Source organism: Ambystoma mexicanum, chromosome 7p (assembly GCF_040938575.1).
Source record: "Ambystoma mexicanum isolate Mex_15411 chromosome 7p, UKY_AmexF1_1, whole genome shotgun sequence".
NCBI lineage: Eukaryota > Metazoa > Chordata > Amphibia > Caudata > Ambystomatidae > Ambystoma > Ambystoma mexicanum.
In genome coordinates this window covers 225,937,988-225,965,577 of record NC_090939.1, presented here as the reverse complement: position 1 = coordinate 225,965,577, position 27,590 = coordinate 225,937,988, and the positions used below count along the sequence as shown (strand labels likewise).

The window sequence follows — 27,590 nt, the reverse complement described above, 5'->3', positions numbered from 1 at the left end:
CCCCAGGTCTGCCTTAAAGTATCATAGTGACTTTTAAGCCCCCTTCTCTACTTTTTTGAACAATTTCTTCAAAATGTTTACATTTTGCTGCTGACATTTTTGTCTGAGCACCCATCTCTACAAATCCAGACTGCCCTTTAGTTTAAAGTCTACTTCATCTGTGTTTTCCCTTGCAGAAGTGGGCCAGTAGTGTTTTTAATAGTTGTTTTCATTTTTGTTAGTTTAATTAAAGATCATATTTATATAACACCTTGGTGGGCAGTCTTATATGTTGGTACCACTGTATTATTGTTGTTTGTGTTGTTTCTGTGTCAGTTGACACCCTTCTGAATGAATATATGGAGTATAGCCTTCCCTCACACCACTTTACCAAAAGAAAAAAAGGAGGTTTTCTTGTCGGGCATTGCCTGTTTCACCTTTATGATTGGGATCACTGCTGGTTTAGTAGTAGTGTGGGGATGAGTAGGCGCTTTAGCTACTACATCATTCCGGTGCTCCTGCAGACCTGTAGTCATTTTGAGCCACCTTGCCTTCGAAACACAGCAATAAGGCTCCTTCAACGCCACACTGAATGAAACAGTACAATATCAGAATATGTCACACTTGTGCACATGAGTGACTACTCAAGATACCCAGAAGAAGGAGCAGTGGGGTCCATAAATGTGATGGTGGTGATTGCAAATCTGGGAAAGTCCTTAGTACCAAAGGCAGGGGAATGAAGACAGACGAGGAGACACTCTTTCAAGGTACAGAATTCCACGCTACAGGGTCTGCTCTGCATCAAGCACACATGCATCATCCGATGCTGTCCTCATGCCAATGGAATCCCCGAGAGCTTCTTGTGAGCCGTGGAGCAAGTCAGATGCATTGTGCATGCTTAGTTCTACAGATTCCTGGGAATGATGAAATGTTCCCGGTCTCATCTACAGGATGCTCCCAAGCCAAACTCCTTTGATGTTGACCTCTAGCATCAGATAAATCATTACACCATACCTAGAGTGGGCAGGGGAACAGAAGAAGGAAGGAAGAAGTACAACACACAAATGAGTGCCAAGCGGCATGGAAATGATTCTACCATTCACCCCAAAGACCAAGTCCTAATATACAAAGGAAAGCCAGTCTGCTCTGATTACTGTCATTTTTCAAAATAATTGTATTCAGTACCTTGAGAGCATACAGAAAGTAATCAACCATTTACCATTCTCATAGTAACTATTGTATTTATTTATTTATTTATGCATTTATAGCGGGCACAAAACCCACAAGTATCCAGGCACTGGTTACAGAGGGGAAGGGGGCAACAGAAGGAGTGCAGTAGAGAGGATTCAGTTGAACAATCTGGTTTTGAGTTGTTTTCTAAATCTCCAGTAAGCTGTTTCGGGCCCTCCGATGGGGCAGTGCAGCGTTCCAGAGACAACGCCTCCAGCTTTTGAGCACAAAAATCGTGGGATGGTCAGACGGTCACTGTAGGCTGCTCTGGTAGGTCTGGAGGAAGCATGTCTGATGATTCTCAAATAGATCATACCATGTCTCCTATACATCTAATGCATACTAACCATTCCCCATCACACTAAACCCTCCTATTATTTAATATAAATCATTTTATCCATCGCAGGTCCTTCCCCATCCACTTTCAAATAAGTAATAAGTGGGACCAATAACTGTTCGATTTTGAATCCTTCTCACCAACATTCGTTTTTTAAGATAATAATCTTCTAACAGTTCAGCATACCATTTGGCCCTAAAGGTTCATTACTATCATTCATTTGCCAAGCCGCAAGCAGTCTAGCAATCAGTATTGATTTAAAACGGAAATGATCAATAACATTCTCTCCTATGAAAAAGCCACACACTAATGAAAAGCTATTTAATTCAACCCAAAGTCTAAGCATCGCAGAAACAAAATCTTGAAAATATTTCCAATACAGATTTACTTGGAACATGTAAAGAATATACGCATAGGGCCAGCATCAATCACACCAGTTCATTTACACCTGCGCGTTGGGTCATAAAGGAATTAAGTTTATAGCCAGAGAAAAAGCTCAAATTAGTTGAGATAGTTTCGCCGATGTGGATTGCCGAAGAAGAAGTGCCAAGATGTCATCAGCATAAAGTGCAGTAGAAATGCGATCCTACCTTGAATTTGAAAGGTTGGGATGTAAGGTTCCGTATCAAAGAGTTTGGCCAAGGAATCGACGGCGTGGAAACTGGCATGTCCCATTAGTCACCTTAAAGGGAAGGGATTTCTCTCCATTGATAATAACAGAAGCTGTGAATCGGGTACACACTCTTTGGATCAGGACTATAAATAGTGAAGGAAAGCTCATTTGGGTTAATCCTGCCCAGAGGAACTGCCACTCCACCCTATCAAATGCCTTCTTGACATACAAAATACAAACCCCGGGCAGTTAATCTGTGTGTCGCCACATCCACAGAGGCCATTGCCAAATTAGGTTCCGTGACCTTAGAGTGGTCCTTCATGAATCTGTGTTGGCCTGGTGCAACAAGTTGTGGCATCCAGTGTAATAACTCCGCAATTGTGCCATAAACAGAGTCTTTGAATGTGCACATGTAGCAGTGCTGGGTGGCAGGTGGGTTGGATCGTGACACCTTATCACAGAAAAACATTTTATTATTGGCATTAAGTAGGGATATCAGCCTATAAATGAGAATTTCTGCAGATGTTTTCCCCCCAATACTAAAATGCTGGCATGCAACGAGAAGCCAGACATGGTGGTCCTTGTCATATATGTCTTATGACCTTTATGACCTTATATAATTACATGCAGAAATATTTTGGCTGGAATGCAAATGAAAGGAAAAATAATAATCTCTGAGGTCATCTGATGCCCTATAACACGCATATGAACAGAATCATCTGAGCTGCTAAAACCCCCCATCCCCAACCTCACGAATAATGACTCTGAGGACTGGAGTGTCTCTCACACAGGAGTTTGACAATTCTGTGTTTGCCTGACATTATTAGGGTTGGATGAAGATGGAACATCAGAGGGGTATTTAGGAATCTGCTGTAGGGAGAGAGGCCAGGACGTAAACCAAGAGCGAGACGCTAGATGGTCCAGTGCTTGCAGAAGAATGGGAATTACACAAAGTCCAACCAAGCTTAAATTAGCTGGATTTCCCCTGTCATGTGACAGGGGCTTAAGCAAAAAACAATATAAGAAGGAGGGCTGGGCTTGAAGCCTTTAAACCAACGAGCAGCCGGGCAAAAGGGAGGTCATCCTCTGACTAATCTGAAGCTAAAAGGAGGGATGTAACAAAAATATGCAGCAAAGACAGAGGCAACCACCAATTTGGAGCTCAGTGTGCAAGGCCCACTGGATCGGGCAAGATGGCCCAGAGAAATTGCTATCACCGTCATTAGAGGCAACGAGATGCATGTCTCCTGATCCAGACTACATGGGTCTGCCAACGGGAAGACTGACACTGAACCTTAGTGCCATTGAATACACAATGGGAGACTGAACCTGTACACAGTATTGTTGAAATTAAAGGGGAGGCTGAACCTGCATCCAGTCTCCATTGAACCCTGCGGTGAAGACTGAACCTGCATCCAGTTTCCATTGAATCCTGCAGTGGAGGCTGAACCTGCACTTAGTTCCTATTTAAGCGTGAAGGGCAGACCAGACATGATGATGGGCTCACTGAATCCTGAAAGGGGCACTACACCTGTACATAGTCTCTATTTTGAATGTGGATTAAAGTGAAGACTGAGGAAGACTATAGCAAAGCCTGGGGAAAGACTGAGAAACCACTGCCCGTGGCAACTCGATGAAGCAAAGAAGTTAGAAAAGTCTTAGTAGCCCCTTAGCTTAATCCTGACATGGAGTCCAGAGGTTGATGCCAAACCTCTGAGACACTGTGAATTTTGGCAGGCAGCTAATCAACCATTTTCTTTTATTATCAATAACAAATGCCAACATCTTTCATTTTCCTGGTAAGCTTGACTTTTGGCACGAGTTAGTGTCAATTGTTTGCAGCTATGAGCGGTGCAGTAGCACATCAACGTATGTTTTTAAATAGCAATACAATTAACTCCAATGCAGAGTAAAACATTATGGTGATGTATATCCTTTAAAACCTTCACAGCCCAATGAACAGATTAAGAGCCTAAAAAAGCAATAGGTAGGACGGACTCAGTGATTTCATTGTGAATTAGGCCAATTTAGTGCAGTGCAAAGAGTAATTTTGCATTGCAGAGTGACTTTTCTCTACAAAAATACACGTTGCACCGCTCTGTGAATTAGGCCCGGTTCACCGTGTTTTTGGCAGTGCAACGTCACTTTGCGCGGCGCTAAACATTCCACGAATGAGGCCCTTAGAGTCTAACGCCTGGGCAGACAACTACCAGGCCCTGTTGATGCAGTCTGGGGTCACTCATAGAAGCAGCAGCATTGCTGTTATCCCTACTGTTGGTGGTGCAGGGGTTGCAGTCACTCCATGCTGCAAAGTGTACATGCAGTCATTACATGTGAAGAGTGTTTGAAAAAAACACCTTTATCAAACATAACATATAAAACATATTGAGCAGACAGAAGGGAGTGTAAGAATGTATTAAAAAAAAACATTAGGGAGAATTCATGGGTTGGTGGGGAAACAGGAGAGTATGGGGAACCATTCCTCGTGAAGGACAAAAAGAAGAAAAACATGATATAGCAAAAAACTACCAAATCCAGACATTTTTTACGAATGTGCTTTTACATGGAACCCATTCACCAGCATTCCCTGTGTGGACCATAGGCAAAACTTTTTAACGGCTCTATGGCTCCCAGGGAAGAAGAGTGCAAATGACCCTCACCAACCTCCAAGATACATAAACACATGGGTGGTGCGGCATAGACACACACGGGGGCTTGAGCCTCAGAAGCAATTTTTCAATCTGGGTGCCATCAAGCCGGATTAGAAGGTACATTTATGATGAATGCTGTCAAAGTGAAGAAAAAATCGTCGGTGTTTTATTTGCTACCCCTTTTATTTTGCAATCCAGTGCACACAAACAATCTCTCTGAACCTGCCTTGCCCCTGGCCCATGTAACACTACAGGGAAGCAGAGGCATTTGGCTGTAGTGCAACTTTGTGACAATGAGCAAACACTATTCATACTAAACTTGTGTCCACGGTCAACTCAATAATGGTGAATGCTAGCATGACGAATGAGTCCTAGTGGAGAAACAAATACAATCCCACTCAATATCAATGGAGATATTTATTTTGACACAAGTGCATATTGAAATAATCAATAACACGAGGAGAGCATGAACAGGCATTAATTAGACAAGATGGGTCTCATTGCTACAAGATTAATCTGAAGATGTATAAACAGCACTAACAAAGAGTGATTAGCTCGAAACATGTGTTGGTATGAGAGCAGGATGTCAACAAGACTTGAAAAAGAAACATAATACATCTTAAGACATGCTTTCAAATCAGTGAAACTTGTAAAAGGATAGCACAAACATATGGTCCAAGCATTTGTACTATATCTTGATGTTTAACCATTAGACAGTGAGAGAGGTGTCTGCATCGTGGGTAGTTTGCAACACTGCAAAATCCTAACCTGTGCAGCACAGGAAACCCAGTAGTATCTTCTCTGACCATTTACAAATATTTCAATGTTGGCTTTCAAGTACTACAATAACAGTGTATTATAGTGTTGCATGGAAAAATAAGCACATCTGATAGTGAAGCAACCTGACAATAAGTGCATTCTTATAGAAACATGTTAGGTCAAACGAATATCATCATACTTTTATTTTCCACATCCTGAGGTCCTAGTGTTCAATATAATGATATCCTGAAACATCTCATATTGTGCAGCACTTTCAGTGTTTCTCAAATCTCATATTGTGTTTCAGCACTTTAAGAAATGCAGGTGCTCCTTTTGTGTAAATGCATAAATTGCACGCAGGGCACCTGTTACATTTTCACTTAAGTGCAGACAGGTCACCTGCGTACAGCTTTCGCCATTTGCACTATGAATGTAAAACAAAGATGTAAATTCAGGTGTAAATGCCCCTACAACTTTAATTTGTTCACTTTTAGTGCAAATTGTGTAACTGCTGCCTGTGTTTATGCATAGCAGACTACATTGGTAATTGATTCCTTTGACTTCGCCTGGTTTTTCCGAGTGTAAAAAGCAGGCAGATTCCATACGAATCCCTAGCGTCTGTGCCAGCATGGGCATGGCTTGCACGTGTATATGCCTGTGCTGCTGTACGACGGAGGGGATGGGGGTTTGGGAAACAGCAATTCCATTTGCACACAAATGAATGAACATACGGTGCAGCGTAAAAAGCATGCATTTAAGTTTTACACAGACATTTTTCAGATGAGTTTTACGCTTTGCCATAATAAACATGATCACCACTCTAAAAGAAATTGTGTAAAAAGGTCACCTGGTATAGAGATTGTTTGTCACCAACTTCGAGCTTGCTGCAATGCATGGTGTTACGAACAGTAGATATCGACATAAAAGCACACACCCTTATTAATGTATTAGACAACATAGTTATACCCTAATCTTTAAAAGGCATCTTTATTGTGTTACTCACTTTAATTGCCATGGAAGCAGGCACAGATTTGCTAGTTAATTGGAGCTTTGTGGGTTCTTTCAGGTGAAAATGTCCCATTCCAGTTGCAATTGCCTAAAGAGTCACACATAAGAAAGGCAATGCTGAAGTCAAAGTGATTATACCGCCCGGGACTCCATTCATCATCTGCACATTGGCCGGCACAATATTGGCTTGGGGGGTCAGCAGGCCCCTTTACAAACAGCCTAGAGGGGGGAGACAAGGCTGAAGCCCAATGAGCACAATGGGGTCGGAATGTTTATCACAAATGAGGGTCTTCTGACAAATGTCTCTCCACTACTGAATGAACAAGCAATTGGACATATAAATGAAGGAATGAATGTGGGCACAGATGCCTGTCTAGGAGTGCACCTTCAAGTGCAACCTTCGATTTGCCGTTAACTTGTACGAGTAGAAACATCGATCAAAGAAATCCGGAAAGGGAGGTCTTCAGGACCACCCTAAGTTGGGTGAATTCCTACTTCGGAGCGGACAAGCGAAAGAAAACTGGCCCACTGGCTCCCAATAAAAGAGCGAATCGTGTTCAAAGCGCTGACACTGACACACAAGTGCATCCATCTCACTGCTCCCGACTACCTCTCACAAAGAATCCACCCCGTCGCCTCTACAAGACCAACCAGATCACCCTATACCAACATGCTCTGTGTGCCACTAGTAAAAAGAGCTAGAGCAGGTGGATCCAGCTTCCCATATCTCGCACCTACTCACAGGAATGCATTACCTCCCACCATCCGAAGTGAGGCCTGCCTCCTCGCTTTCCGTAAAGCAATGAAAACCATCCTCTTCTCATAAGGTCATTCGTAGCGGCATGAATACCAACCATAGGACCCACTGCTTAATCTGTATTGACCAATCAAATAAGCTGTAATGATACCTATGTCTGTGTTTGTACGCAATGTGCCATTTACTGCTACCACGTCTGTACCTCTGTAACTAAGCTCATGCAAGTAACAGCGCCTCAATGCCCTTGGGCTGCTTGCACGCTATATAAATATAAATAAATAAATAAATAAATAAATAAGGGACTGGCCTATCAACCACACTAGGCTGATTCCTGACCTCTAAATGAGTAGCATGCAGATGGAGGAGCTGGAGTTATCAAAAACCAACCCTTTTCAAATGGTGTAGATGTATTGAATGCAATTCTCCAAGGCATATCCCGTTGTCACCGAGATGTTGGCGTATCGTTGCTTTGAGCATGGCAAATCAACAGCAGCTGGTGACCGATTCTGCTATCATAGACAGCCAATCGCAGGCCCGCTAGGGCACATTTAATCAAGTCATTTCATTGCAGGACAGTAGGCAAAAAATGTATGCAGGTGATCCTCTCCTCATGGACTCATTTGCAAATTGTGCTGCAAGATGTTTTACAAAGTGCCCTGCAAGACTTCAGCAATGTGAATTCATGGTCCATCAATTCAGACACAGCCAATAACCTTGTGTCTAGTAGATCGTCAGTTTCCTTTGTGTTGCTCCTTGACACAGTCAACTTGTAACAATACTCCGGCTATCATCATTTACAGCAAATTTTCCCCTATCGACTTAGTTCAAAGACCGAAGTTCAGGTTGCGATCACACAAACTAGGACAGTTATGCTTGGCCTTGTCCCGCTCCACCAGGAACATGGCGGTCTGACCATGGCACTTTTGCTTAAATCCTACACAAATAGGAACATCTCTGCCAACATGTGGTTTTTCTGCAAGGGGAAATACAATAGATTCCTATGGAAACTGCATATTGTTTGCACCCGCAAATAGTTGGCAGATTCCATTGGCAGCATGTATATGACTTCCGCAATACACATACATGGTGGGAGCAAATTCCAATCCATTCTGCAATTGGTAGAATGCATCATGGAAACCTTCTTCAGCCTCCTGCACATGCATCACTCACTCCATCTCCTGACCAATGTCAGCACCCATCCACCTGCCCGATCTTTGTGGGTTGTTCCGTCCGGAGCCTGGCCTGCCCGCTTAGCCTTATCGTGGTCAAATGCACACATGCATTCCAATCCTACTCTGTGATCTCCAACACTCTGGACTTTGGTCCACCGAGGGCATTTCCACTGCCAGTGCTTTGAAACTATAATAATGGTAAAAGGTGCTATATAAATCACAATTACAATACAATACAATACATCCACTAACCAAACGGATCAAAACTCCACTGCGGAGATTGAAAGAGCGAAGATAGTGCACTAATATGTGCTGTTAAGGAAGGTCGAAAATTAGGCCCCTTTTGTTAAAGGATCACACCAATGATAGGATCACAGTGGTTATATTAACTAAGTCGTTTAACTCTCAGATGGCCCTAAATAATTTGGGGCAGAGGCAGTAAGAGCTGTGCCTGACTAACGCGACCGCCCACCCCCACCCAACAAGTCTCCGGGAAGCCCTCTGAAAACCTATTTTGCTGGTACTTTGGTCAACCGATAGGGGAAGAAACTCAAAAGATGAATTAAGCTATGTGAACTTTAATGATAGCCTAATGTTTCTGTTTAAACGTAAAGCTGCACTGATCATTACAGAAACCTACTATTACCTGTACACATAACCTACTTTCATTTCATATGTGCATTTAAAAAGGCTTGCAAAAAAAACGTACCTGAAATGTGAAAGTAGGAAAGTTCATTTGAGCCAAGTCACTCATTCCACAACGCGACCTAGAAGCCAACGGTACAACATTGACTTCCAGTTTTGAGCCACCACAGCAAGGCATTTTGGATATGCAAATTAGTACAAATGCAAGCATTTCTCTCCAGGAAATTGTCTTAGAGGGGAGTGCTACTTAGGATGGTTGGCTCATTAGCGCATGTACAAAACACCAAGAATGTTATGGTGGGTTTTAAAAGGCTTGAATAAAACCCTTGACTTTATATGTGAAAGTTGGATAGTCCATTTGAGGCAAGTCACACATTCCACAACTCCACCTAGTAGCCACCTGGAACTTCCAGTTCTAAGTCACGTTAGCAAAGCATTTTGGGTATGGAAATGAGTCTAAATGGGAAGCCTTTTTCTCCAGGAAACTGTCTGTGGGCCTCATTACACGTTGTCCGGTAAGGGAATACCGGTACCGGTAAAGAATTACCGGTACCGGTAATTTCCCAAGCCAAACACGACCCTGACCCACCGCTATTAGCGGACCCGGTAAGAACGGTGCCACTAATAGCGGCAAGGCCGTGGGCACGCGACCCCCATACCGGAAATAGCGCCATGGCGCTAATATCACGCCATCACAAGCCATGCGGACATGGCATTAGCGGCATGGAAAAGACCCCAAAACCCCTTACCGGCATGGCACAAATAACGGCATCTAAAAGCACCCGTTAAGAGACCTGAGCAGTGTTGCCATCTGTCACAGATGGACACAATCAGCACAGGTGGAGGCAATGGAGACACACAGCACAAAAGAGCACACCACACCCATTGCCACACCCCTTCCCACACCAAGATGGTCCCAATACCACCATCATGACATGGGCTTCAGTACATGATTGCAGTGCAGCACCAACAACAACAGGCCGCACCAGAGGTGACCCGTAACAGGTACCCATTCCTCACACCATACAGGCGATGCCAGCTATCCACTGAAGAGGTGGCTCCTAACCCCTGTACGGAACCCACAGAACCAGCAGGAAGAGGACTACAATATTGCACATACCCGTACCCGCGTCGTGATAGAGCCGTCATTCGGCCTTCCAATGACAGTGCGCTGGTGCCTAAGCGGCTTGGGTGAGGCTCTCCTGTACGGCCGTGACAAAGTGGCAAAGACAACCATGGCATTTGTAGAGCATCACAAAATGTGCATCTGATGGAATGTGCCTATGCCACTTGACATTGACATGCAACCACCAGATGAGGATGATGTGGATGGGGCTGAGTATGGGTGAAATGCTCCGGCAGGACATGCAAGAGGCGATGTCAAGGAGGCACACGATGTGCGTCAACATCTGAATCAGGAATTTCATCAGGTACAAAGGTGAAATGACATGGATGGAGATGGGTATTGTTGCCCTGGTGCATGTTATGAGGCCCACAAAGGACCCTGTCCACAATAAATGACACATACACAATGATGGAGACGACGCCTGGTTTTCAACTTCAGAACAGTGTATTGTGAACATAATGTGATAAAAATGTGCATGACCCCAACTTTCCAAACGCCCCTTCCCCCCTCCCCCCACAACACCCCCAAGAACACCCTCTCCCCCTTCCCCCACAACACCCCCAAAAACACCCTCTCCCCCCTGCCCCCACAACACCCCCAAAAACACCCTCTCCCCCTCCCCCCACAACACCCCCAAGAACACCCTCTCCCCCCTCCCCCACAACACCCCCAAAAACACCCTCTCCCCCTTCCCCCCACAACACCCCCAAAAACACCCTCTCCCCCTCCCCCCACAACACCCCCAAAAACACCCTCTCCCCCCTCCCCCTACAAAACCCCCATGTGAGCCTTATAGTGTCTATGTGTGCTGCTCAACATGTGCCACCTAGTCCTTGCTGGACCTAAGCCACAGGGCCTCCTCCACCATTGGGTGGTTGTGACGTGGGGCGCCTCAGGTTGCGCAGAGAGCGGCGCAGGGGGCTTGTCTGCTGGGAACCCGAGGAGGAGGAGGTGCCCAGTTGATCCCGTGTTGGGGGTTGGTATTGCCGCTCCATGATGTCCCCAATACAGTTAATGGCCTGGCGGAGTTGGCCCATTTCCTGGCAGATCCTGTCAGTGCAGGCCTCAATGGCCTCCCTTGTTTGGCCTGCATATTTGCTGAGCTCATCCCTCAGACGGCTTGTCTCGGCCACATGCTGGGCGACCAGCGCAGTAATGTCTGCCAGTCTCCGGCTGATGGTTGCAAGGTCAGGTTGGGTGGTATGTGATGTTGGGCTGGCTGCTGCATCCTGGTCCGTTCCCCCGGCGTCAGGTGAGGACACCTGAGGGCTCCATGCCCCTTCAACGGTGTGGGCTTCATGTGCTCCATGGCTACATGATCTGGACGTTGCCCTTGTACTTTCTGCAATGGAATGTGTCGGGCTGGGGGAATGGCATTGTTCTAGAATGTCAATTGCGTCCTCCTCATCAGTGAGCAGTGAGGTGGCTGCTGCCTCACCAGTAGAACTGGTGGCAGCGGAGTGCGTGCCCTCCGTGCGCATTTCACCTATGATGGGGCACACTGGCGTGGGTTCAGCAATAACAGCAGCCGTGCCCTCAGGCTGTGTGGAACTGGTGCTCCTGCTGCCTTTGGGCCTCTGCTGATGGAGACTCCTCCCAGTTCCCCTAGAGGTGGTGGCGGTGTCACCTTTCTCATTCATCCTGGCCTTTTTGGCTGCTGGGGGGCTACTTGTTGCAGTGCATGTGCCTTCAGTGTCTATCAGTGATCCTGTTGAGGACAAAAATAGGGTATATCAACGTTAATGGTTCTAGGTGCCTTATGCAGAATGTTCACGTCATGCTGCTCTATGCATCGGGGCCTCTTTATCATTGATTCTAGTAATGGGGATGTCGGGTTGGTCATGCATGGATGGGTCTCTGTTGCACGTGCATATGGTGATGCATGCATGTATGTGTGTGGCTGGATCAATGGCCTGGTCATGGACACATATTTGGGGGACCCCTCACCCTTCACTGTGCATTGTTTGATGTATACACTCACCTCCATCGGATGAAATGGCCACACCATGCTCCATATCTCCGACTCCCTCTATGGATTCGAGTCCAATTGTGGAGGCACATGTCTCCTCCCACTCCTTCAGCTTCAACGGGGAATCTGGGCCACCTCCTGTGGCCATTGCCAGGTTACAGTTGGCCGTTAGTATGTTCCGCACACGGACCCAGAGGTCGTCCCACCTCTTGCGGCAGTCCTTGATACTGCGGGTGGTAGTGCCCACAGCACTGACTTTGCGGGCAACTTCGGCCCAGATGGCCTTTTTCTTATTGATGGCCTCCCGCCGCATATAATTGGCGAAAACAACTTCAGCATTAGCTGCAAGTGTCCCGGTCAACATGATCAGCTCCTCATTTGAGAATTTTTCTTTCCGCTGACGATCTGAAGATTTTATTAGCGCCTTGGACATCTTCAGGCTTTCCTGGATGATTTCTTGTCGGAGTTCTCCAGAAAGAGGTCCTGGATGCATAGGATGGCAATGGATTGTGTTTTTAAAGATGGCCGCTGTGCTCTTTCCCATTCCTGTGCGATGGCGCTATTTCCTGTTCCGCTTTTTTACGGTGACCGCTAATAGCGGGGACCGCTATTTGCATGTAGCGTGGGGGCGGAGGTGCTATCAGCACTTTGGTCGAAGCCGGTAAGGGGCATTTTGGGGACTTTTGCGGCATGCCGGTAAGGACTTTTACGGCATGGCGCTATGCTCGTGTCCGCGAACTCGTAATGGGACGCTATTAGCGGCCTCTTGCGAGGGCGGTCACGCTAATAGCGCCATGCCGTAAAATTCCGATTTTTACCGGACAGCGTGTAATTGGGCCCTTTGTCTTAGAAAGCAGTGCGACTTCATACATTTTGCAAGGCTGTCAGGACAACCACATACCTGGTTTCACCCTTATTAGGGACCATCAGTGCAGTATATCCTGAAAGCCCCAATGCTCCAACTACAAAACATCAATGTGTGGTTGCACAGCTGTCGGCAATGGCTGTCGTGGTTCTAGCAATTGCCCACCTCAATATGCAAAGTTCATCCAAATAGAAAGAGACAGAGACATATTGCGAGAGACAGGCACATAGAGCAAGAGAGAGACATAGAGAGAAAGAGAAGGACAGGGGGAGAGAGAGGGAGAGAGAGAGGGACAGAGACAGAGCTAGACCAGAGTACATTATGCCAGGTACAACTATTTTTACATAATTGATGCACGTTACTGTTTAAGATATTTTTCTTCATTTTTGGCAAATCTTGTCATATATCTATTCAAAGCTACCTTCTCAACAGAGTTGACAGAAATGCCTGTTTCTTTTAAATGTGTTAATATGTGTGTGCTTTACAATTAACGCCCCACTGTCAACAAGAAGTCAATGGGCCTCATTACGAGTAGGGCGGTAAGGAATACCGGGCACCGGTAAGGAGACTGGTGCCGGTAATCCCTTACCGCCCTACTACGAGTTCCCTTAGTGGGTCCCTCCTTTAACGCCTGGTCTGACCAGGTGTTATGGACGGGACCCATTAAGGGAAATCAGAGCCAATAACGGTACCGCAATTTGCGGTACCGTTATTAGCGCCTTCCCCATTCCCATTGAGCCCTATGGGGGCTCAATGGGAATGGGGAATGGCTTTTTCAATGGGGACTTACTGGTCCCGCAAAAGTCGGACTACACCGGTAAGTCCCCATTGAACGAGACCGGTGCTGGACACGTTATTGGTGGCAGTCATGGCGCAAACAGCGCCATGACTACCACCCAATCTCGTAATGAGGCCCAATATGTTGAACCTAGTGCCATTGACTACATTTGAATTCATTTGTCCTTGTTAATTGACCTTTGTCTCAGTTGTAGGTCCCTGCTTTGCTTAGGACCCATGAAACCGGTCAATTAACAAGCAAGCATTAATGACCGCAATGAAGTCAACACAGCTAAACTAGCAGATTGCATGTGATATAATCATCCGGTCTCAGACAATCATAATATAATCAATAGCTACCTGTATGAAGGCATTCCAAGCACTACATCCTATTGCACACACACCCCTCAATGCCCTGCCTCCCCTACTTTGCAGAGGCTCTCAGTGCTGTATGGGAGGGGAGACAGTGAGGTACGTTTAAGCAGAGGAGAGCAGCCCCATTGAGACAGGATGCAACACAGGTGAGTAAAGGCGAACAGGCAGGACTGGTCAAACAGGAAGTGCCATGTGCTGGCACCCTCCTTGCCTGCCTTGTTCAATCCTTTCGGGCAAGCCACTGTGCCCATGCATAAAGTCCTTCATGCCTGCTTTCATCCCCTCCCACCGAAGGCTGCGACAAATAAGAGGACTGTGCGCAGGGCCATAGTTCTTATCAATTTTAGGTTTTTTAATTCATGCCCTCAACCGCCTGCTGCTTTGGCACAGTGTGTTGACCTCATAAGGGTATGACAAAGTGGAGGTAATCTACTAGACATCTTGTAAACCATGAGAGCTGTCATTATTATCTCAGAGTTATGGTTCCAAGTTTCCCTTGAGCCACAACTTGGTATTTCCAGTTCCCATGGAAACTCTTTGATGGGCCATTAAGAAACTGGAGGGCAGAATATACCTCTTGTACTCTTCCATTTTGCCAAAGAAACCTTGCTGGGGAAACTAAACTTAGCTCATTACAACCAAGACATGTCGTGCAGCAAAAGGCATACACAACCCCAGGGCATTAGGGTTGAAAAGCTCTGAGATCCCCAGCTGTGAAGTATTTTCTTCACACTCAAGGATTTAATGACTGGTAGTGGCTTTAGAGTCTTTGGGCCTCATCACAAGTTAGGCAGAGTGGTAAAAAAGCAGCAGTAATGCTACTACCGGCGCTTTACTGCTCCACCCAACTATCAGTTGGGCGGAAAGTCGTCAGATTTACCCCCAGCTCAGAGCTGGAGGTAAATCTGCCAACTGTCCGCCCATTTTCAGTGCAATTATGGTACTTTTTTGTGACGAAAATGCACCACAGACCTAAATTCGGGATCTGGCACTAATAGCACAGGACCGAGTTGGGGTAATGCTATTTGCATTGGGTGGTATTCGGGCAGATTTACCACCAGGATACCGCCCAACTTGTGATGATGACCTTACAAACCTAAATTAGGCTCACAATGATCACAAATTGGTAGACCAGTGATTTCCAAAGGGCACAAGGGCTGCTAGGTCTGTTGGTAGTTAGTCAAGCAAAGGCCCGCCCTATGGGGAAGAGTGTGATCAGTCTTTAAAATAGGCTTTAGTACAGTAATTAATATAAAATGATAGAAACCATGGCGGAGGCCCTAAGATTCGTATCACAGAAGGGGCCCCAAATCCCCATCTACAATAGGCAAAGCAAATGCACAAGAGTTCCACCTCCCCCCAAATATTCCAATAGGTGTGTGCGCTGCAAAGATTTGGAATTGACAGAGCACTAAAACACAGGACACCAGGATCAGCACCTTTTTATTTGCACAAGTTGGTTTGGAAGAAATGGGAGCCAATTGGAAGACTCTTAAAAAGCAAATGGTAGCTAATGGGCGGTAAAGGTTCAACTAAAGTCATCAGCTAAAAATGTCAGGATGAAGATTACAACAAAACAGGGGTAGGGTCCCTTTCTACTAGGAACTAATGTCCAAGTTCAGTTCCATAGCCAACATCCAGAGTCCCAGGGCAATAGGCCACCAACACCATCCATCTCTCTGACTTCTGCTAGGTCCTGGGCTACAGCCCACAATAGGCTAGCACCATAGGCCAACAACGCCATCCATCTCTCTGGCTTCTGCTAGGACCTGGCTGCAGCCCAACATAGGCTCGCACCATGGGCTATCAACACCATCCATCTCTCTCGGGTCTGCTAGGACCTGGGCTACATCCCACAATAGGCTAGCACAATACCTACTAACACCATCCATCGCTCTGTCTTCTGCTAGGACCTGGGCTGCATCCCACAATAGGCTAGCACGATAGGCTATCAACACCATCCATCTCTCTGGGGTCTGCTAGGACCTGGGCTACATCCCACAATAGGCTAGCACAATACCTACTAACACCATCCATCGCTCTGTCTTCTGCTAGGACCTGGGCTGCATCCCACAATAGGCTAGCACCATAGGCAATCAACACCATCCATCTCACTGGGTTCTGCTAGGACCTGGGCTACATCCCACAATAGGCTAGCACAATAGGCTACTAACACCATCCATCGCTCTGTCTTCTGCTAGTGTGTGGTCTATAAACTCCAACAGGCTTACACCACATCTTTCCCTCCTGTGGTTCCAGGTTCTTGCAAAGATCTGGGTTATGGCCTGCAGCAGGATTCCAACATCCAACACACGGCTTTCTTCTTGTTCCTGATTTCTCTACACCTGCACCTAAGTGAAGCACCATCCTAACTCCCAGATTTGCAAGTTTTCTCTCTCTAGTTGCATACCTTATATTGACTAATAAGTAACAGGATTGTTGGGACCACTTCCTCCTTTGCTACAGCCTATTGGATTGGCCAAGACGACCTGATCCCACCTCCCCATCATGTGTTACACCTATCCTTGCCGTCCTCTGTCTGTTTCGTCTCTCCCTCTTCAGTGTGGCCTGTAGTTTTTTGTTTGGGAAGCAGAACACGGGGCTCTTGTTCTACCCCAAAGTCTCTCATTGATCGGCTTCCCGCCCCCATCATTCCTTGTCGAGCCCCTTCATAAACAAAGCGCAGAATCAACGATAACAAATCTGTGGATAAGAGTCCATTTTATTCCCCCTTTCTGAGGAGGAGTGTGTTTGAATGAGGAACATATAGGCTAACGGTTAGAAAGGAGGAATCTTGCATGAAGCACTATGTTAAAAAGCGAGTTTTCTCCCAAATGTTCTTGCTCCTATGAATATTGCATTTGATAATTGAACTTGAGTTTCGAGATAAAGTGTACATATTTAATTTGAATTAATTTGGATAAATCCTAGTTGCAGCTTAATTGTTTTACAGAAGCAAAATAAATGTGGACAAGAAGGTGGAAATGTCAGAAAATGAATATCACAAAACCAGGAGCCTTCACACACTTTGGCCAATGTGCATGACATTTGCACCACAAATATGTGTCCACATGAGTTTCTCCATGGAAAATATATATATGTATGTATTCATTTATTTATTTAGATTTGTAAAGCGCACTGCAGCCCATGGGCATCGAGGCGCTAAGAAGAGCTTAAGAATATAGTGTAGGTTGGTCAAAGTTACAGGAGGTAGCAAAGGTTGTGCTTCCCCTTCAAACTCCCTTAGCCATTTGCCAGAAGTCAGAGCATAAAATATGTTTTGCAGTATTAAACCACATTTGGCATGCAGTCATTCGAGCACACAACCCTCATTGGTTTGCCCCCTTTTTTCAATGGGGAAAGCAAATATAGAACCGATATATTGTCTGTCCTCAGTGAATCAGTGTTTGCAGACTCAGGTTTAGTTTTTGCTCTTAGGTGTAACTCTAGAGACACCTTTGCGATGCGGCAGCAATGGCATGAACTACTATATCTTTGAGCGTAGATGCAGTGTTGTGGTTATATTGAGGAAACAGCTTGATCTCAATCAGTTGTCTGGTTGTAATGATTGGTGTAATGGGGCACGTCTAAGCAGCCTCTTTTATCTTCATGAGCTGGTACATTACACTGAGGGGTTGGCTGGCCATGGTGTCACCTTTTATGCAGAGTGTGTCCAGTCTTTTCTTCTGTTTCTTTATTTGTTTTCACTAGGAAAGATCTGCTGTTTTAGGGAAGATGTATTCATGGTTTTGTTGGAAATTAGCCTTAGTCTTTTATGTAGGTTGTGAGCATGAGGGAAAATGGCAATTTCCAAAAATTCAAAAGGTTTCATTTTTACATTCTCTATTTTTATACCAGGGATATTCTGAAAAAGAGAGACACATTACTTGTAAAGCCTGTGAGACAATTAACTTCCATGAAACTATGTGGTTTATTTATTACAGCGTTGTAGTATGATACATATGTGTTCAGCTAATAGCCATCATCAAGTCCTGGTTATCGAAGGCATACCGCTAACATAACCCTTCTAAAAACGAATTAATTCTCATGGTTCCCCCATGAAACAACAACTGTTCCAACAATGGATCAATGATATGCGCCTAGAAAGATTTGTTCTGCTACTCTCAGATTCACCAAAATCCTCAGGATTGCAAAAATACATAAAAAAATGACTGTCGATGAATGAACGCTGTACCAATAATAGGCCATCTTGGGCAATGGGATGCTGTCATCACGTGGCACGTGAAAAGTGGTCTGGGGCTTTCCTCTATGGCCAATTAGAATGTGTCATGTTAATGGCCTGGTTGCAATGACATGAAATGACTATGTGCTAACCTGGGGCAACAGGAATCTTCCATGGCAATCAGAGTGACATTGGATCTTATAAAAGGCTGTTTTGGGAGGCTTGATACTTTGGACCCTGAGGACAGAATTGCATGGAACCTTGCAAAGTATATATGCAGATGACCTAAATGCATTTCAGAAGTGTTGTGTGGTTCCATGCAGTGAGGGTCAACGTTAAAGGGGCTGTCCCCAAAACAGGGTTCTCTTCCCCCATGGGCAGAGCTCTGTGAAACTTTCCTGAGAATATACACAGGCAACTCTGATTAATGTTGGAAGGGTTCATTCGTTGTATTGTTTGGGTATTTTAAGATGTATTTTACACATACACACACACATTGATTGAACTGATATTATATTTTGTTGAGAAGTTTGAATGTAGCCCTATACTCGATCATGGCTTGAGGCAACCCCCTGGCACAGCCTCCACTGAGCGTAGCCAGGGGCCATGCATATTGTTAACAGGGGTATTTTAACTGTGCCCAAGCCCCCTGGCACAGCATTCACTGGACATGGCTCTGGACCGTGCCCAGTTCGATCTACCCCCCCCCCCCCCCCGAGAACAATGTCCACTGGGCATGGCTGCAAGCCAAGCCCACTGGGAAATGTGGGCACTTTTTCTGTGGCCCGAGCACAATGTCCAACATGCTGTACTTATTGTGCGCTGGGTCCTGGGCATAGAATCCAGAGGGCATGGCTGCAGGCTATGTCTTATGGGAACTGGGGTTGTTTTGTCTGTGCCACACCACAAATAGAACCTGTCGGCATGTTCGCTGTGCCCCAGACACGGGCACAGTGTCCACTAGTAAAGGCTGCAGGCCATGCCCTTTGGCACAGTATGAATGTTTGCACTGCCCTAGGCACTGTGTCCACTGTACATGGCTGCAGACCATGCCCATTGGGCACTGTGGGTATGTTTCCTGTGCCTAAGGGGGGACATGCGGCCATGCTCCTGGCATGATGTTGACTGGGTACTATCGGTATGGTCGATGTGCTTGGGGCCCTGGATACGATGCCCAATCGGCATGGGCCCAGGCCCTGTCCTATTGAATCTGTGACTGTGTTTGCCCTGCTCTGGGCTCAAACAAATAAAGTGCCCTTTGGTCATGGCAGCAGGCCATAACAAGATGGCACTGTGAGTGTGTTTGCTGTGCCTGAGGCATTGCACAAGCCATGGATCTTGCACAGGGCTCACATTGGCACTGTGGGCCAAACGTAGTTTCCTCTGGGCACTGCGTGTGAGTCTGCATTGCTCAAAAGCCATGGCTGGGTACAGAATTGATTGGGCATGGCATGGCATGTCACGTCATGCCTATTGAGCTCCATGGGCGTCTTTGAGGTGTTCAGTCCAAAGGCCACACTCGTGGCAAACTGGCGACAGAGCATTGCCACAGACCATGAACAGTGGGAACCTTAGGGCTCGTGGAGAACCGTAAGGCATGGCGGCAGGTCATGACCTGGAGCACGTTTCTAATTGGGCATGGCGGCATGCCAAGTGGCTGTCTTGAAGTGAGCCTGGGGTGTGGTTAAACTTTAGTACAGTGTTACCCCTCTTTACCCTAGGTTAGAATGAATCGGATGTTTAATCCATTTCTAAGGCTTAATTTGCATTCTGTGAATGGGATGCATTGTAGGCTTTTTTATAAGCCTCCTATGACAATGATTGTTTTTCTTATAGTTCTTTTGTCATTTCCATTGTTATTTTTTGACTTTTCATTGTGCCTTTTTAATTTGTGTGGTATAAATAAGAACATGTGAAATCCTTCTCTTAATTTCGATTGTTTGAAATGACATGCATGTTGCTGCTTTTTTGTACAGGCATCCATGTAGTCTGCAATGACACGTAAACTTGGCCCCAGAAACACTGTTTCTTCTTCACTTTAAAAATAGCTTGAGTTTCCTATATGCCCAAAGGGCACCCCTTGCACATAACTCTCTATGCAGTTTATATTGGGCGATTTTTAGGAAGCAGTTTTTGAAACATGCACCTCCTCTTACATTTCAGCTTGAAAAAAAAAAGCATTGGCTATGCCAACATGTGGGATTTTGTTTAGGCATGGGACGGCACTTCTCAGACGCTGCCATAGTGGCATTAACTGGCTCTTAATGGTAGCAGGTAAAAAATGGTGTGAGTAGCTGGGTATCTAATAGCAGTGCCTGGGAAATGCCTACTATATACACAATCTCAAATTGTTGATTTTGCCAATGCTTGCTTTTAACAGTACTTCAGTGAAGGACATGCAGAGTGCTTGTAAATAGAGTGGCTGAAGGCAGACCTGGCTAAGACATGTTTATGACACCAGTCGCGTGTTTACAGCTACCATTAAGTCATTAACTCTCAGAAAGACCTTTGATCAGCTAAAGGCTTCCTACTGGAATTAGAACCCGAGGCCTTGGACGCTTGGTCCCTGTCCAAGGGGCTAAGGCTTGGAATGCCCTACCCTTATAGCTGCGAAAAATGGAGAATCACCTCACCTTCCGTAAACAACTGAAAACGATTCTCTTTAATTAGCAAACTATTCAACTTTCAGTTTCCGCACCACTCTATCTTTCAGCGCCTGGATGCCTACGGGCTTTGGCGCGGTATAAGCTCAATAACATAACAAGACTGCTTTGAAAAAACACTGGCCGGCACTTTGAATGCAAAGTTTGTTGTTAAGGCTTGATTAAAGCAAGTTGAAAGACGTCCCATGAGGAGGTGTTTTGGCTGAGGAGGGGCAGGAACTGGGTGGGAATGGTCATGGGGATTAGCATGGCCATGGGCAGTCAATAGGTGGGCAAATAACCAAACAACACCTTCAAGTTTCGTGACCCTCTCATATGCCATTTCTGCCTATCTGTACTATCTGCAATAATATCGGCAAATAGGTGTCACAAGTGATATCTAATAGCCCAAACAAAAAATTATCACTGAGGAGCTAATTTTGCTCCTAATCATAATTTGACGGTACGGCTCCCCGCAGCCACATTTTCATCATTTGCACGAGGAGTCGAAAAATGCAGGGCAAAAGGAGGTTTTGCCCTGCAGTTTTTTACTCCACCGTTCAAAGCGAGTAAATGATGCCTGGCATGCTTGCATGCCAGGCATAGTTTACTTTTAATTTTGAGTGTCGCTTGCAGGCATGGCAAGCGGCGCTCACAATTACAATTAAACTCTGCCCAACATGCTCACATGTCAGGCAGTGTTCACATCTACAAATAAATGCTGTCCGAGTTGCAAGCATGTTGGCCAGCGTTTAATTGTAACTGTACACAATGCATGTACAATGGGTCCCTATGGGGTCTGCCTGCTTTATGCTTTTGCATAAAGCAGGCAGACTCCATAGCAATCTCCGCAATTTGCGCCGGCATGAAAATCCATGCCGGCGCAAAAGCTGGAGCATGTGTATGGTGGAAAGTAAGGAAGGTGGTGGAAACGTAACTTGCATTCCACCAGAGGTGTCGCTAGAGGTGGTCTGGGGGACTATAGCCCTGGCTCTTTTGGTTGTAGTCCAGGATAGAAGCTCAGGGGCTACAACCAAAAGGCTAGCTAGCCCCGAGTCCCGACATTAGCATTGCCCCGGATGTTTTACAAACCTAGCAACACCCCTGCATTACGCTCCTCCACACCACCATAGAAATGATTGAAAATGAACCATGGCATTAATGAAAGGCGTGAAAGCCTATGCAAGGCGTCTACGTCTTCGATTGACGTTACGGCTCATACGAAAATGAGCTTGTGAATTCTTGGCGTCTTAAGGAATTATCGCAAGTTTTGAGAAAGCGCAAAGATGTCTACATATTAATTGCATGAAAACGAGCTACACATTAACCATAATGTTTTACATGAGCTCTAAGGGTTGCAAATATAGACAATATACAAACATGCAGAGTACATACAATACCGTAAAAGTGCAAAGTAATAGGCATAGCACAAAATCAACACACCACTGAAACAACTGTAAATGGTATGATAGGTTATTTATAACGCGCTTAATACCCAGGGGTTTCCAAGCACGGACCTGGGGATCGAACCAGTGTTGCTCTGTGTCGTCTTGTTTCAAGGCGAGCACGTTGCTGCTGAGCTATCCTCCCGAAATGGTGACTGTATGATTGCACTACAAAATGTGTTATTCCGTTTGCAACTAAACAAATGTTCAAAAATATAAAATAAAAATTTTATTTTAATAACATACTAAAAAATCGAACTAAAACAATGTAACCAATGTACATACAAAGCATGCCTGTGTCCTCAATGAACAGATGGGGGCGTCCATGTAAATCCCAGGACTTGATACAGTGGTTTTGTCTCTTACAGACTCTGGATGGCTTTGTCTTTGTGGTAGCCTCTGATGGAAAAATCATGTACATCTCCGAAACAGCTTCAGTGCATCTGGGATTATCGCAGGTAAGAGGCCCCGCCAGTCAACGTGCATCATGTATCATTGTTTACAGATTTTTTCTGCACATTCCACTTGTAAAGAATTGCTTGAGCGCGCTGAATTTTGTATTTTGTTTTGTACAGGACCGACTGCAATAATTGTAAACAGCCTGTAAAAAGGGTACTTCTTGCAGACCAATAGTGACATCACTGCTCATCTGTACTAAGAAAATGAAATCGTTACTGCATCTATAATAACTTATTGCAGTTGAGATCTTATGCAATGCGCCCTAATACCTGAGGGTCTGGTGCGCAATATAAGTAATAAAACAAACAAACAATCATTGCAATACCCCCTCCTTGAGCAAGCACAGACAATTACATCTGCCACTGGAGCACCTCATTAAAGTCGTGACTAACTTTTCAGATGTCTTTGATCTAAAAAACGTTTCTGTGACTCTTTATAATCATAAATTGATCAGGAACTACGGTAGGATATTCGTTTTGTGCATTGTCAGTGTCCATCTTCATGTGATCACTTATTTTAAAAGACAAAACGTCTTTTAAATTCATTTCATTGTACTGATAAAAAAAATAGTTTTTGCAACCCACTACAAGCTGCATTCATTGTTTTCGCTCAAACAGATTCTACATCGATTATATGTATCAACAACTAGAAGGTCTCTAGCTTTAGAGTAAGCAAGAGACCCAATATTGCAAAGAATGATGGGGCAACTATGTATAGAGCACCAGGAGCATAGCTCAGGGGCCAGGCATTATTGTTATTATAAGGCATAAAATACCCCAATATACAGATGAAAAGGATATTGCAAGTCACCTTGGAGTTCTGTGACCTTGTAAAGGAGCTCAGCCTATAGCCTTGTTCCTCTACCTGGTCGCCCCAGTTGCTTGTAACATCCTTATAATGTACAGTAGGTGGTATAATGTACAGTAGGGGGTATAATGTACAGTAGGGGTATTTCATCTATTATATTTGTTAGCTGTTGCATAAATAAGGCTCCTGCTTAAGATGCAATTGTCGTATCGGTTGTGCGGCATGATGTATTTGTGTTCTTCGAGTGTTGAAATCAATAACGAGAAGATGGCCTCTGAACGAGCACTGGGTTTAGTGCATATATGCTCATCTCTACTCAGGTCACACAGCGACGAGGGAACATTATCTTGGCTGCTATTTGCTTGAGATCAAGCTACAGTATTTACTCACAGCCGCCAAGAAATCGTTCAGGCTGTGTTATATGTATTGTTAAATATTTGGCTTGTGGAAGACTCATAGCTGCAGTATTTGTTTGTACAACACCAGCTTCTTTTGAATCATCACCTTTAATCCACCACCACCTCGTTCTGCCATCCGAGGCGTGAATCCCACCCCAGCCACACACCTTTCACATGGGAAATCTGCAGGCTGGGGACTTTTGGGGCACATGCCATGCAGACACCAGGCTTTTAAAGGTGGATTCCAGGTCGTGTGTGTGGCCAACTAGGGAAGAAACCTTAAAAATTGAAAGCTAATGTTTCAATAGTTATTTTGGGAAAATGTGCAACCTCTTCCAGCAAACCATGGGGCACGGGTAGTATAGCTCTGTGGAAACAAAACGACACAGAGCAACACAGGCTCGAAGCCCAGGTCGGTGCTTAGGAACCTCGTCGGTATTAAGAGCGTTATAAAACAAAAATTATAACCCCATGCAGGAGAGCTGACTTTTGATTTTCCTGGGGGTGCCAGTGGGTAGATATTTAGGATGTCCCATTGAAGATGTAGGAACATTTAGCAGATATGGCTGTTTCAGGGGGTGCCGGGCTCCGGAGCATCCGCGTAATCGGCAACCCTGACTCCAGGTGGATTTAAGCCTAATGCTGCAAGCCAAAAAACAGAAGAAGGACCATTGGGTGAGCTCTCATTTTAGGTAGGTAGCAGTCCAAGTGAAACACATCAATCACAGAAGCAACGCCCCATTGCGCTCTCTCAAAGAATAACACGTTTTGATGTATTGAAGTATCATGTAAATCCATCTGAAATAAAGGAAAATCGACTCCTGGCATCTGTATTGCTCTCAGTAGCACCTAACAGAAGGCTACAGCTCAGTCCAGACATGATTGAGGTTCCCAGTGTAAGTGAAAGGTAACCACTAAAAAACAGAACGATGCAATATAGAAGAAGACGTGCTCTCTTTCATTTTAAGTGGAAAGCGTTACAATAGAAACACACCAACACGATAGCAACTCTCAATTTGACCAATTCAAGTGTTGTAGGACTATGTGCGAGATTCTTTAAAAAAAACTCCTGATGGATTCCAAAATGGCCACCAGTGAGTGATGACGTGATATCCTCAGCTCTGCTCTGGGCCAAAAGAAGCAGGCCGTGCATCCGTATCAGGTGTGCAGGCTGGGCAATGAGAAGTACCCATGAGCAGCAGACATGGTGTGGCGACTCATGCCGGTAGTCGCAGGTGCCCCACCCCTCTAGAAGAGGAGCGGTCCACTTGATAGCAGAGGTACGGGAGAGTGTGCAATAATGCACTGGATAGGAGAAGCAAGTGCCGCAGAGGCAATGAAAGCGGGGGTGCGGCTGGCAACGAGGCCCTCCCGCCTCTGGGCAGCACAGGGCAGTGGGAGCACACACTCAGAGGCCCCGGTGGTGAGGGAGCACATCACAGCAGAATACCTCAGTGAAGGAGGGCCACCTAGCTGGGGTCATTTCAGTTCTAAAGAGTTGTCCGTGCATTCCCCAAGTGAGTTTGGCAGTAGTGTGACGAGCGGTAGATGAGGTAACAAAATGCTTGGAGGCCCGGGAGCTGGAAAGAGACACACGGAGCAAGTAAGGGCGTGGAGTGGAAAGTAGGCTCTGAGGCAGGAGGGAAGCTCCCCCAGTGAATGAAGCAGTAATGAGGGCGAGGGCCCAGAGGATACATTTTTGTGCGCAAGAGAGTGGCCGGGTCTCCACATGTGGCAGCCTCTGGAGGAAGACTACTGGTGAGTGGGGAGAAGGAATAAACAGAGGAGGCACCGGCGGGAGAAGCTGTGAAGCACGCACAGAGGGATCAGAGCATATACTGCTTGGGCGCACAAAATATAGGAAGCAGGGAAGAGGGGGAGTGGCTCATCAAGGCCTATCAATAGTACAGTTATAATCAGCTGGTTGTGGCATACGTATTGATCGGGAGGCGACACCCAGATGCTAGGAGTGAAATGGAAGGGCACCCAGGCCAGAAGGAGGCAACCCCCAGGGGCACAAGAAGGTCAATTGGAGAGCTGTTGGAGGCAACGAGGTGAGAGCACACTAGTGGTTGAGAAAGGGGACATTGAGGAGAAGAAAGGGGGTGCCCAAGAGACTGAAGAGATGGCTCTCAGCAAGAAATATCTCAGGGAATGCCTCAATGACATGGAGGGGAGAATAACTAATACGTTCCAGGAGCAGATTGCATTATTGCAGGATGAACTGAGAACCTCCCTGCCTGAAGTCAAGGGGGAAGTGAAGACATTAGGGGAAAGAGTGGATGTGACCAGACAGGGTCTGGCGGAGATATCCGAGGAAGTACATCAGAATAGTGAATTGTTAGATCAACTGGCTAGGATCTCCCATAACCTGGAATTTCAAGCAGAGGACCTGGAGAATCAGTCACGCCGATCCAATATTCATGTGAAGGACTTAAGTGAATCAATACTTTACACAGACTTAAAAAGTATGATTCAACAATGCTTTGGGAAGTTATTGATGGACGTACAGCCAGAAGATATCGGGATTGACCGGGGCCCAGGAAAAGGGAGCCGGTAACAAGACTGAGAGATCTACTGGTTGCCCTCACTTTGTGGAGCTGTTTCAGGACCTGGCTATGATAACACTACAAAAGCGTAGAGACTTAGGCCAAGGGATGCAGGCTCTCATCGCAAAACATTTCCCTTCTAAGGGAACATTTCCATTTGGACTGCTTTTCAAGCTGGAGGAACAGCAACATCGCATTACAACATGTGCAGAGGGCCTGGCTTTGTTGAACTTGGAGGAAGAGGATGGACAAGGAGAGAGATGATCAATGCCCTCCGCCCTGCGAGGGCAGCGACTGTGGTACTGGTCTACGGTGCAGGGGAGCATGGGAGGTAGGGGGGCAAGATTGAAAGGTCCATTGGCAAAAGGGCAGGGGGAGCAGTGTAGAGGGACAAGGGGGTGCCTTGCAGAAGGAAGGAGGCAAGTCAAGTGAAGGAGGGGGGAGAGTGTGACTATAGAGGCGGTTGAAACTGATTATCAAGCCTGGAGCAGAGTGCTGGTGAGTACTGTTGTGGAATCAGTGGGAGGTGTTGGGATACTTCTCAACAGTGGTTACCTAAGGTATGTTCATGGGCCAAAGCTTTGGGGTTTGGTCACAGAGGGAACCATAGGATCTTCGGCTTGGTCCTGAGATGGTTTTTAGAGGGGGTTTGGGCCGGGTAAGTTGGGTGGGGGTGCGGGAGGGATAAGGTGGCAGAAGCAGGAACTAACTGGGGATATGGGATTAACAAGGTAGTGATAGAAGCTACTACTATGTTATGCATTCAATGTCTTATCACATAATGTGAGGGGGTTAAATTCCCCTGTAAAGCGTAAAAAGGTGGAAGCCCTGGTGAGAAGGGAAA

The 27,590-nt window shown here is 45.8% G+C and overlaps 1 protein-coding gene across 1 annotated transcript in view; it reads left to right on the top strand.

Moving 5' to 3' along the window:
- The window catches only part of SIM2 (SIM bHLH transcription factor 2), a 465,003-nt gene that overhangs the window by 204,545 nt on the left and 232,868 nt on the right, over positions 1–27,590 (top strand). The window contains exon 3 of the mRNA XM_069636111.1: positions 22,902–22,991. Coding sequence (XP_069492212.1) covers positions 22,902–22,991 — 90 coding nt within the window. The remainder of the gene's footprint in view (positions 1–22,901; positions 22,992–27,590) is intronic.